We start from the raw sequence: 20866 nt of genomic DNA on the forward strand, positions 1-20866 counted from the left end.
AAAGATTTTAAAGAATCTCATTAAAATATATATTTTAGAATTTATTAAATCTTAACATAATTTACTATTACATCTAGTCTTCACTACAATATTACTTAAAGGTATGACAACAAAAATTCGCCATATAACTTGTGAACAAAATATTGTACAAAAATACTCACAATATTTTGAGCACGACTTTTATAATTTTAAGATTTAAGGTAGATATTGTGAATAAATTATTACAATTAAAACTTGTTGTTAATTTCATAACCTATAATTCGATATTTACAATAAAAATCAACAAAATATATATCATTAATGTTCTATCATCAAATTAAATAACAATAAATATAAGAAACCAGCTAAATTATAGTAAAATAATATCAATACCGTTACATTTTGATAAAAGTCCTTTACAAAACAAAATCAATTCTTGTATTAAAAAATCCGTAATCGTTTTGTCCTTGTTTTGGTGACTGATGTTATTAAATATAGTTCCTAAGAAAGCATGACAAGGTATTTTTGTTGCAATTATATTTCCTTTTAAATCAATTGTTAATTCTTCTGCGTTATTTTTAGGAATTTCATTGACATCTGTTATATTGACTACATTGTTATTTTTATTTCTGGTGGGTATAATCATTGGTATATAATTATCAATAACATTTTGTTTTTTATCATCATACATTAACACACTTTTGCGATTTCTCGTTATTACTTTCTTAGATGTATCTGAATAATTTTCTTTGGTATTATTAATTGGTAGGTCATTGAATAAGAATTTAAGAAATAGTGGCAAAAGACTTGAGGTAATATCAGTGCTGTTTTGTTTATGATATGTTTTAATATTTGTTAAGTCAGTTTTAGATTCAGCCATTGTCAAAGTTTCATATTTATCAGATACATTTTTGAAGTCATTGTTATTCAGTACATTAGTATTATTCTTTGTATCTATTTGTACCATATTAGAGTATTTACTACTTTCATCAATATTATTTTTATTATTAGTCTCTGAATTATTATCAAGTTCTAATATATGGATAATATCTTGAATATTGTTGACTTTACTTTTTATTTTTTCTTGGTATTTATTTCCTTCATTATATTTCTTTAATGGAGTTGTATTATTATTTAAGAGTTTACTCTCATATTTCATAAGTATATTATATATTTTTTCAATGTAAATAGAATGCGGAGTTTGAGGCGTCAACACTGTTGGATTGAAAGCTATACCTCCCTTCTCCCAAATCGATAGAGCTCTAATTAAAAACTCAATAAATTGTGATGGTATATTTCTCCAATACTTTCTTAGAGGCGAATTGTTCATATATTTTGATAAAGTTGTATATTCAATTAAAATATTATTTCTATATAAGTTAGGTTTAATAAGAGTCTCATCCCAAAGTAAGTTTAGTGCCATATCATTATTTTCTTCAGCACTAAGGACACTATTGTTAGTATCATTGAAAATTATGACAAGATGATAATTATATTTATAATATTTATTAGATATTATCTCAATATATGGTAGATATGTTTTAAAGTCCATATTATCATGTGAATCAATTAATACGTGCATAAATACATCAAGTAATATTGAATCTTTATTAGATGTTGTCTTTATTACATTGTTGTTTGTTATGGGCTTAGGCATTAGACTGGAAATATGTTCCGGTGGTAGTAACGCAAAGGCCACAAATCCGTTATATATAATGAAAGTAGTGATCACAATCATCCCTAATCCGATCCACCAATATACAAAAGCAGTAGACCAATAACCTGTAACAAACATTAATTATTTCTTCATAAAATAATTTTAATTATAGTAGGAACTCAGATTATTGAAAATAAAAAAATGCTTTAAAATTAATTAATTAAAATTATATAGTTTGGATGTATTGTTTAATCATTATCTCAGCCATTATTTGCCCACTATTGAACATAAGTCTCCCCCATAGACTGCCATAAGGAACGGTCCTGAGCCACCCACATTCACTGACTTCCTGCAATGCACTTGAGGTCATCATTAAATCTAGTGGAGAGTCGTTCTACACTGCATTTACACATACGGGGTCGCCACTCAAGAATCTTTCTTTCCTGTTAGTTATTGGTTTTTTGAGATATGTGACCAAACCATTGTCACTTCAGCTTATTTATCCTTCGGGCTATGTCGGTCACTTTTTATTTTTTTGCAGCGATCCTCATTTCGAATTCTGTCACGCAAAGAAATTCCGAGCACAAATTCTCCATTACCCGCTAAGTAATTTGAAGTTATTGCTACGGGCGATGGTGTATGTCGATGCATATACCTATATAACCTTCAGCGAATACTTATTGATAATTCTGAGTACCAGGTATACCACCTTTGCCGACACACTCTCGATCCTGAAGACATTATTAACAAGGAACTTGCGAACGATAAACCCGATACCACCATGGTATAGACGTTGGCCCTCCCGGTGGTAGAACTAGTTACCGGTTTCAAGGATCATCGTATCCTTCCCTTGTTTTCCGACTTCAGATTATCTTATAATATCTTCTTCTTTAAGCTTCGGAATTATCTCATCGGTCCTTAAAGTTCGTACATTATATGTTGCCAGGTCCAGCCGTTTTTATTGGTAGTCGACTCTCTGCTTGAGATTCATAGCGACTCCGGCAGCACCGTTACCATGACCGCTATCTTGGTAAGGAATAACGAAGCAGTCAGGAACTCATAGCCGTTTCTTTTTGGTGGTTGCCTTTGGGGATTGAGAGTATTTACAAGTAGTTGCCACGGCTTGGTTGGCAACTGCAGTTAGACTTTTGGTGATGTTTCGAGAAGGACGCTGCTGCCTATCCCTCGGATATAATTTCCCTTAGTCGTCTTTTATAGTAGTAACGGGTAGAGGTAGCCCATTCTATGCCAGGACCACACGGCTAACACTATTTATATATGCTAAAGAAAATTGCATTAGCGGAAAATAGCGCTAGCGTATGCACAAATGAGCAAAAAAGTCTTTTTTTTTAGTCTAAATAGTACTGTTATGGAAATCACAAAATTAAGGCGTTTAGCGCAATAGAATTCGGATCAAATTTTACTAAAATCCATTTGGCGTCTATTCGATGTAATTTAAATTAATTTTATTACATTAAGTCAATAATCAGACTACAGTGTAAGTTTTAATTTTTCGAAGTCAATTTTGAGGTAAAGCTATCTGTGCCATTATTTCATTCAATTTTCATTGCAATTTAACTCAAATAAATTTAACTGTTCATTGTTATCATTATAAATTAAAACATTATAATATCTATATATAAGAAGAATATATAAGAAGTCTTCATAAGTAGTTCTTTATATTCTGATAATATTATGAGAAATCAGTAAGAGCCCATTATAATATATTATAATAGATTTTATAAAGCACTTTAAAAGTTTAAAAGATGAAATATTTTATATCCTAAGTCATAGAAAATAAAAGTTATTATAATTCGATTCGCCGTGTGGTCTCGGCATAGAACAGGTCACCCCTTTCTTTTTCGCGGGTATCGTAAGAGACGACTAAAGGAATAAATGGTCAAGGAATGAGCAGCAGCGTCCCTCTTTAAACATTACCAAAATCTAACTGCGATTGCCAACTCGCCTGCCAAGCGTGGCAACTATTAGCAAAATCTCTCATGAGGGGACGACCTCTGTTCATAAGTGGACAATTAACAGCTGATATGGTGATAATGATAATTCGATTAAAAATAACTCACTTGGCCACCGTTTGAAGATTGAAACTGCCCCTCTCAATTTACTCTTAGTTCGATTCTTCAGCACCACGGGTCGAAATCGTCGTGGATATTGTGGACTGTAGTGATCTTCATCGACAAAGGTTTCGCCTAACAAAGGACGTTGTTCCCGATAAGCGTCAGTCATACTTGGCCATAGAATCACTGATTATAGAGAAAATAAATAGTAAGTTAATACTATTATGTTATTTATGGGTCACAACTCTTGTATTACACTGATTAAAAATATATAAATTACTTAATAATTGAATAGCTACCTAAAATTATTGTCTACTCAGGATTTTTTTTGAAGTCTAATATTTTTTGTACTCAATGTCATGTTGATTTGATTTTTATTTCTTAATTTTAATATATTTCCATAAAATAAAGGAGTTCATAAATTATATCATATAATTCTCGTATCATATGTGATTGGAAATTTTATAAAAAAAAATTAAAACTTTTTTAAGTAATTAGGCATTAAAATAAATGACTGAGTATAAAAAAAGATGGTGTCTCATAAAACCGACGTCAATTATGATAAAATAAGTTATTTTGAATTAAAAACAAAACTACTGAACTGATTTTGATTTCTATGGGGCCAATAGGTAAATACATCCTTTCAGATAAAAAAAAGTCCAAGTTAGTTTATAACCGATGGAATTATGAGGTAACAAACATAAAAAAAATACAACTTCCTTCTTTTTGAAATCGGTTCAAAGTTTTAAAATATGTTGTTAAATAATTAACCTATTTGTAATTCACAAGTATGATAGAGAACATTCATATTCAACTAGCTCTTTAATTTAATATAGAAACACCTTAAAATTTCATTAAAAAATATATTTTATTGAAAGTATGTAATAAATTAGTATAGGCGTATATAATTAATTATTATATATTAGGTAAAGTATAGTCTTTATTTATGGCTTCTCTAATTAATGGAATTAAATGGTGACATATACTATCTAAGCAAGTACTATCCTCAATTCATATATCTAAATCACAGAAGTAATTTCTTATATAACGTGTAACGAAAAATTAGTTCTTTTTACAGTTTTTTTTACATGGTTTTGATATCAAACATAAACTAAAGATTTATAATTATTATTATGATAATATAAATTCCACACCTACTAGGACCATACGCAAATTTTCGAATTTCTAATTGCTGTATTTTTTCTCTCTTAGTTGTTTTTAGTGATCTTAGCTACGTGAATAACTTACCTATGTACCACATTTCATTTAAATCAGTTCAGTCATTTAAGTGTATTTGAGTTACAAACATCCAAACATCTATAAAAACTATCATATTTGTAATATTAATAGAATTTGTAAGACTGTATATATGATTAAAAAATCCAATTAACACTAGATTTATAATTAATAAGTGCAATTTGTTGTGAACAAAACAGTGGTATCTATAGTTTTTACTACATAAAAATTAAAAATTTGAATTTGAATCGATACCTAAACTCTTCACAATATTTTATATACACAAATGACTTATTCTTTCACTTATTATTATCTATCTAACAATGCGTAACAAATATTCATTATATTATAGTTTTATATATGAAAAGAATCACCGTACCTTTAATAGCACGTCCTTTAATCACAAATACAAAATTAGCATAAAGCACACGTCAAGTATTAATTTCATAAAAGTAATATAGAATTAGTGTGGATATTAAGCGATATAAAATCGTGTTTCGTTTGAAAAATTGTCACGTACACTTTCCGGTATAATTATGTTGATTCAACAACTGATTCGTCTCACGTATTGACGACTTACTATTACCTTTGTTATTAAATATTGCTGAATTAGAGTTAATGTGATAAAGACCTTGTCATTTATGTTTGTTCCAATTCAGCAAAAGTCGAGTGAGTTTCGATACAAATGATTACGGAAGTGAGCAGCAGATCCCAAGATAGAATTCCTTTGAATTTTAAAATTCATATTTGTATAAATATGATAACAATATGAGAAAGAATTGTTTGTGATGGGAACTAATAGCCCCCACAATATACCTTATCAGGTTGGTTACTTTTGAACTAAATTCTGAATTGCAATACTAACGACATAATGGTTCTACTTGTAGATGCATATTAGTGTAACTTGCTAATGTAAACTACTACAGACCGACCCAATTCTAACCTAATTCCTAATTATTGTTTCATGAGTGCAGTGTAAAATTGTTATTAGCAATAGATTAGATTGATATCGATATTAGATTAAGGAGTAGATTTTCCGGTCGACATACACGCGGTCACCCCTGGAAATCAGAAAAGGATTGTTAGCAATGGAGTTTGACAGCCCCATTGCTAGCAATATACCTTATTAGATCGACCTCCACGTGGTTCCCCCTGGAAACCATCGTGAACAATTCTTGTTGAGTTCGTCACGATGGACTAACTGACCTACTTCATTCTCACCTACCATTCTTCACTGGTGCCCCGCCGGTGTATACCGATAGCGCGGGTGGGGTTACCATTTCATTATCATCCATTTCAAAAAAAAAAACGCCTGGAAATCAACATGGTTAATTTCTAATGAATTTGTCAAACTACAATATTTAAGACAAAAATGGACCGTTACAAGTAGCATGAGTAGGAGTCCTATGCCCAGCAGTAAGTTGATGTGGGCTCATTAGATGGACAGACATCTTTACATATCTATCATCATCAGTCATTGCTGTCTCGCCAGAGTATGCCGATAGGGGGAGAGGAATTATTAGTAATGGAGAGGTCAATCTAACTAATCTAGCAATATACCTTATCAGGTCGACCTCCACGAGGTTCTCTTTGGAAACCACTCTGATGAATTCTTGTTGAATTCGTAATCTGTCAATGTTGGTAATCTGTCAGTTTATACCGATAACGCAGGCATACTTTTACATCATATCCCCCTCAGCAAATATATTAGTACTACGATATTTTTCGAAAATTCTTCAACACGTCCTATAATTTTAGTGCAATAAAGTGTTAAATAAATAAATATATCACGTCACATCACCCAGTCACGAGGAAGTCGCGGGTAAAAACTAGTAGATATTTTTATATCTGTTAATTCTATATATTTAAATGTCACTTAAGGTTTTTTTTTATCACTGAGGTGGTTATCAAGCATACGGCCCACCTGATGGTAAGTGGTTACCGTAGCCGTACCGTATGAACGTCTGCAATACCAGGGGTATTACGCGCGCGTTGCTGACTCATAGATAACAAATATTTTACCAAAGGGAGACTTTGTACAAAAGTCGATTGCTTGGGTCCCTGTCTCGTTCGTGTTTCAACCGTGAAGCAGCTGTGTTTGCATGGCTGTGTTTCGGTTTGAAGGGTGGGATATGGCGTGAATTTACAGGGTACAGAGGAATAACATCTGAGTCCTCAAGAATAGCAACGCATGGGGGGTATCATGGGCGAAACAGTATGTGTGTGTACTGTTATGTCCATGGTATTGCTCATAAAAACTAGTAGATATTTTTATACCTGTTAATTCTATATATTTAAATGTCACTTGAGGTTGTTTTTTATATCACTGAGGTGGTTATCAAGCATACGACCAACCTGATGGTAAGTGGTACAGAGGAATAACACCGTCCTCAAGAAGCCGTACTAGGCGACGGTTACCACTTTCCATTAGGTGGGCCGTCAGCTTGTTCGCCATTCTAAGTTGTATAAAAAATATTTTGCATAATAACTGCGCTTTATAGGGAATTGAATAAGTCAATTTAACTTTCTCTTTTGATAAATCACATGTTATTATTTATCTTCTTTAATAATCTTAGACAAGAAAGTTATCCTACAATCATTTCAAATCCATCATGTGGTGTCTTCTGTAGTATGGTAGGTAGATGTAGGAAATAATAAACAATAACATGTCACAATGTGACTTGCACGACCACCCGTTCGAACGCCACCCAGAGGAGTGGCCTGGAGCGGGGTGCTTGCAGTCTAAGCTTTAATGAGTACACCACTCCGTGACCCGTATGGATCTCTCCGAATAACGTAAAATAGAGCCCTGATACTGTATAATACAATAATATTACAATATATTTAGTAAATATACAGTTTATTATAATTCTTATTACACCATGACTCATTTTAGATATAGATTAAGAATAGTACCTACCAGGTGTTGGTAGCTCTATAAAGAAGGAGAAATCCTAAGATTTAATCTAATTAATTGTTTAAAAAAAGTTCTTATATTATTTTTATCACGTTATAAAGTTATGAAATAAAAATAGACATTAAATTTAAAATTAGAATTCTTCCAAATTTTTGTCATTGTTGATATTAGAGACGTTGATTGAATTTTTTTTATAATAGAAAATTATAATTAAATCAGACAGATAATAAAGGTGAGTTAGAGCTATATGTACATATATATATATAACGTATATGAAACTATATTTTGGTACTAGTAATAGTCTGGTTCATTATTATGATTAGCTTACTATAAAATTCTATGCAATCAGGTACCATGAATAAACCAATTTTTTTATCCCTTGTCCCATACAGGGATAAAAGTGTACTTCGCAGGTTTTGCCAACTACGGTTTTACGCAAGTTATTATGCAAATAATCAAATACATAATTTGTTTATAGACTATAACTTCTTAAATTAGCTATATATTCGTAGTTCATTATTATTTCAAGGAATAGAGTGAGAGATTCATACTCAACAATAATCTCTTAAAACTTTATAAATTCATATTATATATTCATACCAGTTTAGTGTCATATTTTTGATATTATTTATTATTTCTATTAATTTTGCATTTAATTTCATTTTGAATAAATATGTGAAGATCACTTTTAATACTATGATTATCTCCCTGCAACAGTTTCGCATAGATGTAACCCAAAAATTTTCACTTTTCCGTATGGGTTTTTAATTCAACTTTGTCTTGACAATTGATTTTTACTTATATAGACGTAAAAGTTTGTAAAAATGTTCGGATATTTGTATCTTCGTTATGTAATCACACTTAAACGGCTAGGTTGTATCTTAAGTTAACAGACTATTATCATCATCATCATATTAGCCGTTAACTATCCACTGCTAAACATAGGCCTCTCCATAAGGAGGGATTTGCCAATAGTTACTTGGTCAATCGCAGTTAGGGTTATGGTGATATTTTAAAAGATACACTGCTGCCTATCTCTGAACCATTCAGTTCCCTTAATCGCCTCAACACAATTAACACATTGGATACTTTGTATACTGATTTATACAAGTCAAATTACGGAAAATAATTAGTTATGCAATAAAATGCTACATATTTCAACTATTAATATCACGTATGTCTCGCACCTCTTTTTAATAGTTTCTGCATCTCCGAAGGAGGCGCGACCCAATTCTGAAAAATTCGCTTTTAATGGTTAATTGAAATTATGCATAGGCACGTAAGATGGTGGAGCATGCTCCACAGGCAAAGCACGACGAGCAGTTTCCTTTATTGAAGGTGGACGGTGGAGGTGATGGTACTATAAATCAAACGCCTCCAATTATAGTTGCTCCGGGATGGAATGCCACTCGCTCCTCCAAACGCCAGTGGCTCGATCGATGGCCCGGTTAGATATTACACATAAGACAATATTGTTAATTATTAGTTTTCACTCGACTAGTTTTACTTTTTTCGGGTGTATATATTTATGTAAAGATTGAGGTAAAGACAAGACCGATCTTAAAACATCGATTTTCTTTCTTTTACAATAGTCGACTTGATGTATATTTTGTCTGAAGATTGCAAAATTGTTCTAAACAGAGTAATATTTTGGTGTTTCATATACGCGCCATTAATGAGTGGTGTCCCTGATGCCTGCTCATTTTTGTTTTACGTATTATTTTTTCACTTGTCCCAAACATTAGATTTATCTAAATTACATTCCAATGACTATGATTATATAAAAATATCTGATATGTTACAGAGTTCGTCTCGGCCTTGTGGATTACTGGTATTTTATTAGGAATATCTTTCTTCGCGATGTATGCTGTCAGTTTGGGATCAATCCGAAGACATCCTGTCGTGATACTTAAGTGTAATGAGACTATGAAGCCCAGTAACCAAGTGTACTACCATCACATTGTCCAATTCAATAGCTTTGTACCATTTCTACTGTACTCGAAATACTTAGCTGACATGGCGACTCAATATCCAATTCTTCATTTTAATGTATTTTTTCTATTAGATGACTCTTTTCAAAGTGCTTTTTGCAGGCGTTCTAAATTTTTTAGTAAAATATATTATCCAAGTCCGGACTATTCTTACAAGTTCGATAAATTAAACCTTCAAGGATTGCGAGATTTTCAAAAAAGATATAAGAATGTGAATATTACCGTTATGTCTATGAGTAAGTATATGGCGATGACGCCTTTGAAACATAAATGGAGAAACATACCAGTTTCTTACTTACCATTTTATGCAAGAGTTTTCTCGATTTGGCAAAATTCGGGAATCGCCTTAGATTTAGCGACGTTTAATTCTAAATATAATAGGCGTCAGGGAATTGATCGAAGAATTTCCGCTATTTTACAACAGCACAATGATGGTATTAATCCTGAAGAATATAAAAGTTCTCTCAATTACGTAAAAAGAGAAGAGGAATATGAATTTTTCTCAATGTTTTGTGGCTTAATTAATCAAATTTTGAATGATACTCGCGCATTTTTTAATGCAACACTACCATTTAGCACTTTCAGCACTGAAAATGAGTCTGAACTCAATACATCACTTGTACGAACACATAGAAATAAACGTGATGTTATGAACAATAAAAATAATATTAAAAATGATACTGGTAATAACATGAGTGCAGCAATTGTAAATACAAGTGGTTTAAATACGTATTCATCGACTGATTTTATTAGCACAATGAAAAATATATTAAACAATACGACTATAGTACAGTACAATATACGTAACAAGTCCAAAAAATATTTCAGAGATGAAACGGAGCGTATAAATTTTACTAAATCGAGTGTAAATTATGAAAACGGATCAAATAACTCACATAAAATATCACAAAATATGTCAGAAGTACCCAAACTTGTTCTCATTTACGATATTTCATTACTTTCGGACAGTATTGGACCTTTATATAATAATATCCCTCCAGAGCAAATACGTCATAATTTAGCTCAATCTTCTTCGGAAAGTAATTCGGAATCTAAAGTCTATTGTAATGAAGGACTAACTTGTATCCTCTCTATTGATCCTGAAGGCACATTTATAGCAGCTACGTCTCGTTACCATCCATTTTTGGGATATTTGATTTCCGCTGCATGTCATAGAATGCACCCTAAGTATGTAATTCAAGATACATTATTGGCACAATGTGCTAACACGTTTAACAACGATATGTATTGCAATAACATTTATTTACTATAAGTTTTTATTTAAATTTGCCTTTCTTTTTAAAGTTTTTTAAAATACAATACAATTTCCATTTGAAACAACAATTGAAATTGTTTGTATTGTATTTTATTAAAATAATAAAAGCCTGTTATTTATTAGTAGCTTTAGCTTCATTAGTTGTTCTTTGTAATGATACTATTGTTATTATAAATTGTTGTATTATTTAAAAAAAAAAAAACTTTATTGACTCAATGTTCAACATTTATAGAGCGTACATGAAAACTTAATCTAGAGATATCTTTTGTAGGTCCACGAGGGTTTATGTTTGACTGCTTTTATTGCCTTAATAGCTTAACAAATCACTACTTTCACCTGAAAACCACCGGTTGCGGCTTTACTGGGAGTAAGAAAAAAAGTAAAGAAATAAGTGATTTCAAAATATGTAATGGCTAATGGACTTCCAAACTTCAAATAAAAATATTATATTTTCGTTAATCTTTTATTTGAAACAAGTTTCATTAGAATTATTATTACATCAGACATTAACTGTCTACTGTTGAACATAGACCTCCCTAATGGGACTACTAAGTCTATGAGCCTTTTCAAAAGGGAGGTTTTGCCAATAATTGCCACGGTTGGCAGGCGGATCGGAAACCGCAGTTAAGTTTTCGTGATGTTTTAAGAAGGACGCTGCTTCTCGTCCCTTGATCATTAAGTTCCTCGGTCACTTCTTACGAGATACACGGAAAAGAAGAAGTGGCCCATTATATTCTGGATTCTCTAATACTGCATAACCTTTTCAAATTTTTTTTTATTATATATATTTTATTGCTTTTACGGCGATTGCGTTCACGTGTTCGCGATATGTTTCTGATCGGGATAAAAAGTAGCCTATGTCCTTTTCAATCTTAGGGACATTATACTAAGTCTATATTCTACATCCCTTAGAGTATGCATCTACCAGATATAGTAAATCTCATATTTTTACTACGGTACTGTATAGTTCTATTAATGAATCTATAATTTACTTTTACAGTAAATACATACATACATACATATCTGTCACGCCTGTCTCCCATTAGGGTAGGCAGAAACAATGGAACGCCAAATGCTTCGATTCAAACAAACCTCTTTCGCTTCTTCCACATTCATCAATCTTGTCATACACGCTCGTCGGTTACGGGTACTTTTAATTTGGCCCTTCTTCAGCACGTCGCCTATTTGGTCGACATACGTCCGTCTAGGGCGGCCCCTACCGACATCTCCATTCATTCTTGCTCGATAAATCTCATTCGTAATTCTTCTTTCATCCATCCTCTCCAAATGACCAAACCAACGCAACATTCCTTTTTCAATTTTTGTCACTACATCGAAACACTTCTCTCTAATCACACTGTTTCTTACTCTATCTTTTAAAGTAATACCACACATACTTCTCAGCTCTCATCTGTACAGCATTTATCTTACTTTCATGCTTCTTCTGCCATACCCACGATCCCTCCTTGAATTATAGCAAGGCGAGCTTTGCTCGATACATTTTTACTTGACATAATCGAGAGCAGTGCACCGTTAACACTGTTTCCCGCTTTTACTCTCCTCTCAATATCTCTGTCACACTTCCCATCCCTCGTAAACATCAAACAGTAAATATCAACTTTAATTACTAGCAGAAAAAAGAACAGTAAATTTCCTCAGGAATGGCAACGCATCCCCATGCGTAATCATGGGCGGTATCATGGGCGAAACGGTATAGGCGACGGTACCACTTCTCATCAGGTGGACCGTCAGCTTGTTTGCCATTCTAAGTAGTAGAAAAAAAAACTTTTATTTATATATATATATATATATATATATATATATATATATATATATATATATATATATATATATATATATATATATATATATATATATATATATATATATATATATATATATTAAGGGGGGTGTCTGTTGTCAACTAATAATTTATATATTTAATTTATTTAAATATTTTATTAACAAAAAGAAAATATGGTACAAAAGGCAGACTTCATGTTAGTAACTCTAGTTCTCTAACAGTTAAGCTTTGTGATGAACAGTGAATCACGTACCTAAACATTTTGCAAAAAAAAGAGAAATTTTTCCTTTTTTGTAGAAAAAAAATTACCAAAATCTAAATAAAAATAATATTCTCGAAAAGATGTACAAGCTGTATCTGTACCAATGGCACTACATAAAAATAGGCTTGTACTAAAACTCCTCTGGTTTTAAGGAATTAAATTTGTTAATTAATATATAATAAATTAATTTTTTTTATGAAATTATATATTTTTTAACAATTTGCAATGGTAAATAAACCAACGGTCCATCCACCCACGAAAGTAATAACTTTCATCTGTAGACAATATCTCGTAATATACCTACTGGTGGGGGACGGTATTGTAAGTAGTATGGATTACCTGTTCCATTGCTAGCAATATACGCTATGAGGTGGTGGTGGTGGTACATGATTTCCCCTGGAAATTATTGTGCTGAATTTTTTGTGTATTCATCACAACGGGCTAACTGACCAGTGTTTCCATCCTCACCTATTATCCTTCTCTGGTGCTTTGCCAGCGTATAATGTTAGCGCAGGCGGGGTTACAATTTCATTATTATCCATTAAAAAATACACCTACTATCGATATTGAGAGTAGCTGGTTATGTTACAGAATACAATTCCAGTTTCATTTACACAAAACATTCACGACAATAACAATTGAAGACAAAACAACTGGCTGGATATAGGAATGGTTCAATTAAAAATAAATAGAATTGACACCTGTCTCTATAATAATTTGCTTATTAATTTAGTATGATGACGTAATTATTATTTACATATTAATTATTTATATCACCCAACGTGGTATTTCGTGTGATACTCATGGAATTTTACCTACAACTAATATAATGAAGAAATCTTATAACTTCTAAAGGAGGATGGAGGCTGAAAGTATTAATTTGTTGGATCAACTTCGACTGAAACATGAGAATCACGCGAATACGGTTTGTGAATAGTTGTTTTTTATATTCATCACCATCAATGCTTTTTCAATGCCTTTCACCTTATCAATACGATTTTCATAATTCACTTTTGACTTCCTTCTTAATATCATCAGTCTATCTAGATAGAGGACACCCTATTTTCAACAGTGTTAGATAATCAGTAAATAAATCACCATGTTCTCTATCTGTTTATCTCTATTCAAAAATGGCAAGGTATAGACTGCTACCTCACTGATTCATTAGGTGTAAGATAACACGACAATTGATGCTGACTGAGAGTTTAAACCTAACAGATTAAATTGAACTAACCTACAAATTTATATTAAAATTAGCACAAATAGGACTGTTTGTAGTCATCACTTAAACCTAGTCAAGTTTTTGGTTGTATTTGACTGTAATAACTTTCATTGGCAGTCGAAGCTCTTAAATAATGACTCTCCTGATGTTGTACGCATGAAGCTCCGCGCGCTTCTGGTGGCACTCCTAGGTGTGTCCATGTCAGCTTGTGCGTTTGCTTCACAGCCGGTCGAACTGGAATTAGAAGACAATGATGTGGCACAGAAGCTTAGCAACGTTAGCTTCGTACGAAGGTATTGTTTTATTGCTTTATAAAAAGTTATAAATAAATAACACTGGATAACAGCTCTATTCAGATTGAAATAAATAGAGCTTGTGCTGTCATATATATATATATATATATAGAATATAGAATATATATATATATATATATATATATATATATATATATATATATATATATATATATATATATATATATATATATATATATATATATATATATATATATATATATATATATATATATATATATATATATATATATATATATAATATTAAATCACTAACCACCAATATCTTATCAGATGATCATAATCAATGATGTGTTACAAAATCATATTGTCTTTTTTTTTTCAAATTAGGATATTGTATTATCAGAAACCACTCAAAAGTTATGTAGGCACAACCTAAAATAGTTTGATTCAAACAAATTTTCAAAAAGTAAGTTCGTTTTATAAACTGGAATGATCATTATTAGTGTGTGTAAATATACGAATATCGAATCTATTGATATAAAAATTTTGCTTCATAATTACTAACATTATTACTAACAACAATATACCAGAGGGACAACAATAACAATAATATACTTTGTACAAAAGTCGATTGCTTGGGTACCATTGTCCCATTCGTGTTTCAACCGTAAAGTAGTTGTGTTTGCATGGCTGTGTTTCGGTTTGAAGGGTGGGCGTGAATTTACAGGGTACAGAGGAATAACACCTAAGTCCAAGTCTATTAATTTCAATATACCTAATTATAAGAATCCTTTCACTCCAGTAATTAAATGGGATAAGCAGAAAGAATGGACGCATATTATGACCTTTAATTTTATATATAGTTGTAGATATATTAGTAAGTATATTATTTCTGTGTCGTTATAACTTCTTTTAGAATTACGAAGCCCACTATTCGACTCGTTATGGGGTATAGTAAACTTAGTTCGTTTGTGACAGCCGTAACTTCGTTACTACTCCTGGTTGCTGTTATGTCTAAGGTAACTTTACAAATTATGTAACAGTGATATTTACTTAGTTAGCAAATACTAGCAATTCATGTTCTTGTAATTTGATATTACATTTAATTATTTATATTTGTTACTTTATTAGAGACAGTTTCTCATGTAAGACAGACATAGGGACACAGGAACAATGGGGTAGATTATGATACGCTCCTTCTCTAAACTTGTTTCTTGATCTAATATTTTAATTAGATAATTTCGCGAAATTATTGTTTTATGGATTATCATAAACTAAATTTATAAACATTTTGACTTAAATCTATTAGAAACTTAGTCCTTTGAATAAAGATTTGGCTGTAATATTAAATAAAAATTTTAGAAATAGGTCTTTTTGCAATCAAGCAAAAAGAGAAGGTTCTCTCTATAATTGATTAGACTACGTCGGCTCAATAAGTACTTTTTACGTTACGTTCGAAGTTTTCGGTTAAAGGAGATATGTTACGAGACGAGAAAAAACTGTTTCTCAATGATACGATACGGTTATTTTATATATATTCTGTGATATTTACAATACTTTCAAGTTTATAGGCGACAGTTACGTCTTTCTATGAGGTGAATTTTCAGCCTTTTATTTTTTAATGTTGCATATAAAAACCATCATCATCTATCATCCTAGTGTTATCCTAATTGCTTCTTTACAGTCGGGGTAATATATTTTTCTCTTCCATTCTTTTTTATTTAGAGTTATTTCCACTATCACTACTTTTCTGGCCGTAACTTCTTCCACACAGTTCATCCACAGCTTTTCAGGATTTCCTCTGACCTTTAATAAATAATTTGCTAAATAAAATTGTTATGGTAACGTAGCAGTCGTGGTGGAGGCGCGGGGCCCGCTGGTTAGCAGCACCAGCACTGTTGGTGGCAGCACTGGAAGCGGCTTCAGACGCGGGTGACGCTATGTTAGCTGCTGCTTTGCGCAGTTCCGCGGATCCCGCTAAAGTTGCTGCACAAACCGCTGGTGCAACTGTTCTTGTAACCATAGAGATACTTGTCTGGTAATTAATTTTTATTATTTAAATGATTTCTAAATTCGCAAAAGAAGGAGATTCTCTTTTCAATTTACTTGTATTCTGCTTCTATATAACTATCATATTCTATTTGTAACGATTAAGTTTTTCTCGCCATTTATAATTGCGGTGCAATAAATTACTTGTTGCCATGCAAAATATAATTTGTATATGTTGTGAACCAAGTGATTAATTGGTGATTATTTATACATAAAGCTCGGGTATTTTGAAAAATAACCAAAATGAAACATACATACGACGCTGTCTTCTAAATTTAAACATTTCGATGTGATGTAATGAGTCATTCAGCCGCATTATTCGTTTTAAAATATGTATAATGAGTTCACTAGTACTAAGATTAATACAATATTAGGTTTGTCACGATTGAAATCAGTAGGTACTGGAATTAATTCCGACACATTTTCATTCATAATAGAAGACTATGTACAATATAAATTGTTTCTTTGTCTATCCGCAAAAGAAAATAAATATAATTTTCTTTTTTAATTCTAAAATTCGAACTATTCTATGACATCGAAAAATAACCAAATCAGTCCAGTCGTTCTCAAATGACACATTTTCTATATAAATAATACAATTTTATTAGTAAATCCACCAATGCACATCCGTATATATAATTTTAATGTAATAACCACTGGTTTAATTTACGTATAATTAGACAGAGAAGGCTCGACTAGTTTTGGAGTCAATTCGTGATCCTTGATCATGAGCTGCTGTGATTATATTATATGTATTAGTTATTACATTAAAATATAATGTGTGTTTATAAACTTTTAACAATATATAAATAATTTTTATATATATGAATATCATCTATATAATAATTACGCCACCGATTTATGTCGTTTAACATGTTTAATAATATTGTGAATGTAAAATAGAAATTAAAACAATTTCATTTTTTTCACAGGTATTTTATAGCAAAATTTTTCGAGTATAATCCAGCGCCTTTGTCGGGCGAACATAAGAAAGAAAATATCATTAAAAACTAAGATAACATGTTCTCAAAACAGCAATAAATAAAACACTATCAATGTTTATTCTTGTATATATTTAATATTATTTATAAACATTAAAGTATAAAAATATTATAAAATAACAAAAATATTTAAGAAACTTATTGCACTACCAATTCTCACTGCTTTATTTTTTGAGGGTAGTTATTCAAAAGTACAGTTTTATTTTTTTTACGAACTAGGGTGTTATTTTGCAGAAATCCGTATCACTCGTTGTTTTATTAGAATTATTTTGTTTATTTCCGCCACCATTAGTATGTATTTGACTGCCAACACTCGTAGATTGACCACCATATTAATACTAGAAACCTTTTATATCAACCATCAATTTTCGGCTGCTATTTTGTTCAAAACGAACACTTTTTCGCAAAACGTGCATGCGTGGATAGAAAAAATGTACCCATCCACAGATTTGTTTGCCGTTTGCTTACGGGAACGAACGCATGTCTGCGATTCGGGCTCTAAACTTCTTATGTTAGTCATTTATACTCATACTCTCCCACTTTAATAATATCATTATTATTGCTTATCATATTGCATATATAGATTATTATGACATATAACTATTTATTCAAAATAGAAATTTAGGTATACAGGATGAAATAGAATTTGTTAGCTGTAAGTAAAACTTAGAATTTACCGATGGTATAGAATAAATATATTAGGACAAAAATATTTAAAAACGGCAAAAAACATTCTAGTCTTCCATATTAAATAATTCAACAATGTCCCGAATAGATATTATATTACTATATATATTATGTTACATTTTTATGAATAAGAGAGTTAGGTTTAAGTTTGCAAATTTTGTCAACCAATTTAAACGTCTTAAGATTACATTCCAGAATGAATCATCAAAATTAGTATATAATTGTGGAATAAATCGTGCAATAGCACAAGATCCTGCCGCTTAGATATACACTATAAGGTCAGGCGGATAGGGTTGCAAAAACTGACGATTTTGCGCATTGAAAAAATATGGCAGGTGTCGAAAATATTTATTTTATCGATATGGGTATCTATCGTTTTTGATTAATTTGGGGTTGCTGGTTCCAAAATTAATTTTATTTGGATTTTGAAAAGAAAAAGGTGTAGGATTATAAACATTTTAATTTTTCCTATTTAGTCGTTTTCTGCTAATTTCGGGTTACTGGTGTGAAAAATATGATAAATATATATATATATATATATATATATATATATATATATATATATATATATATATATATATATATATATATATATATATATATATATATATATATATATATAACCACAGATGATATATATTAATAGTTATGGATGTATAGTCACAGAATATATATATAATATACCCATATTAGTTCTTTTTAACTAACTTCAAAAAGCAGGAGGTTCTCAATTCGGTTGAATTTTTTTTTGCTTGTTACTTTCTTTCCTTTGACGTTAATTCAGCAAGTTTTAAAGCGATTTAGATTTTTTTTTTATCTGAAAGAATATACTTATGTATGTTGCTTTCTATAGGTGAAAAAATTTAATGAAATAATTTGAATAGTTTTTGAGTTTAACCATTACAAACAAAAACAATCCTTCCTTATGATAGTAATATAAATATGATATTATACTACCTATATACCTACCTATATGGTCTTATATATATATATATATATATATATAAGACCATATAGACGAGATTTGTCGTAGGTAATATAATTAAATTTTATTTTACAACGAACAGTTTTATGCTTCGCAAAGATAAATGACATTTGCAATCGTAAGAAAATTAAAGTATGGAATCAATGTAGAAGGAAACCCTAACAATTGTAAAAAGAATTGTAAAAGTAGATTCAGAAGCGATGACGTAAATATAGTTACAAATAATAGACGCTTATAAATATATTTTTTAAGATGGTGGACTTATTCGCGCTGTAAAATAAAGCGACGACGTAATCTCAGACGAGTCACTTACCTACTATACGAATGTAATCAAGTGTTGTGTCTGAACTCTAGTAGTCTGTACGCACTTATACAAACTGCATATTTCCACTGAACACCGACAATTCAATGATAAATATAAGGATTTTTTTTCAAAATCATAGTCCGTAATTGTAAATTTTACTTGTGTACAGTACTTATGCACTAGATATGTAAGTATATGTATTCATAATTATATTAAAACTAGGAAAATCTATTTATTCTACATAATATAATAACATTATAAGACAGATTTAGGGGCTTACGTCAGTCCTTTAAGTTTATACGTCCGTTATGTACCTACATTACGGCACGAAGCGTTGTATATTGGAGTTACGCACTACTACTCATATATTTTAGAATAAGTAAAAATTGTATAGAGACTTATGTATAATGCATATATTTATGTAGTAAGTATACTAATTTATTTGCTTCTATACTCATAATATGCCATTTATTGACTTTTCATTATCCTCCCAGCCATTATCTGTCCAGAGCTAAACATAGATTTCTCTCATACACTGTCATAAGAAATGATTCTAAGCCACCTGCTTTTTTCTTAATATGTAAATCTAAAAATTATTTAATTATCTAAATATATAATGGCTAGGTAAATAGACATTTACTTAAATAGCGTCGTAGGTTTTATCTTCATGTACCTATCTAGGTTATGTAACTATGAATAGCAATGGTGATACAAAAAACAATATGGATATAAATACATCTTACCTGCTGAAGATGGATGCTTTAAAACTTATTATAAAATACATAACTTATCTTGAGCACGGTTAATATAGTTTGTGTCGCAACAGCACCACTTTCATAATGGTACCTTGTGAACTGTTTTGTGATATAAATATAAATGTGAACAAAGAATGACGACGGGACTTACCAAGTATTAGGAAAAGTGTTGCCATTTTAAAGTATTGAATGTTCTAAATTATCTGTGGTTTTAGTTGAGAATACCTCTAAATTTTTATTTTGGTTTTCATTTCAAAATTCTTCTGAATAAACTGCCGAGTATAAATCTATTTCACGACGATAATGAAACTTTTGGAAATAATAAGATAATTATTTTCTAAAGTTATTTGTATTATTAGTAGGTACTTATATAAATTTTTAAATAGTTTTTCAATAACGTCGTACCTAT

At 30.9% G+C, this 20866-nt stretch overlaps 2 protein-coding genes across 11 annotated transcripts; one reads left to right on the top strand and one right to left on the bottom strand.

Annotated features, from left to right (window-relative positions):
- Positions 1–73: 73 nt before the first annotated feature.
- LOC113513583 (putative uncharacterized protein DDB_G0282133) lies at positions 74–20572 on the bottom strand. Of its 8 annotated transcripts, none has more exons than XM_052903593.1 (6): positions 14432–14566; positions 10752–11039; positions 10155–10298; positions 9052–9097; positions 3718–3897; positions 74–1761 (listed from the first exon to the last, which is right to left on the bottom strand). In XM_052903593.1, the coding sequence occupies exons 3-6, from the start codon at positions 10155–10157 to the stop codon at positions 350–352; spliced, it is 1641 nt and encodes a 546-aa protein (XP_052759553.1). In that variant the 5' UTR covers positions 10158–10298; positions 10752–11039; positions 14432–14566; the 3' UTR covers positions 74–349. The 8 variants fall into 8 exon arrangements, with proteins under 8 accessions (XP_052759553.1, XP_031765217.2, XP_052759554.1 ...); XM_031909357.2 differs by having other exon boundaries at positions 10425–11039; XM_052903594.1 differs by lacking the exon at positions 10752–11039 and having other exon boundaries at positions 14432–14562.
- Positions 13990–17785, top strand: LOC113511714 (uncharacterized). Of its 3 annotated transcripts, none has more exons than XM_031909365.2 (5): positions 13990–14122; positions 14645–14712; positions 15593–15695; positions 16527–16714; positions 17658–17785. In XM_031909365.2, the coding sequence occupies exons 1-5, from the start codon at positions 14057–14059 to the stop codon at positions 17737–17739; spliced, it is 507 nt and encodes a 168-aa protein (XP_031765225.1). In that variant the 5' UTR covers positions 13990–14056; the 3' UTR covers positions 17740–17785. The 3 variants fall into 3 exon arrangements, with proteins under 3 accessions (XP_031765225.1, XP_026751223.1, XP_052759558.1); XM_026895422.3 differs by having other exon boundaries at positions 13992–14122; positions 14537–14712; XM_052903598.1 differs by having other exon boundaries at positions 13992–14122; positions 14537–14712; positions 16530–16714.
- Positions 20573–20866: the final 294 nt, after the last annotated feature.

Source organism: Galleria mellonella, unplaced genomic scaffold (genome assembly GCF_026898425.1).
Source record: "Galleria mellonella isolate WM207_F2 unplaced genomic scaffold, CSIRO_AGI_GalMel_v1 utg139, whole genome shotgun sequence".
Taxonomy (NCBI): Eukaryota; Metazoa; Arthropoda; class Insecta; order Lepidoptera; family Pyralidae; genus Galleria; species Galleria mellonella.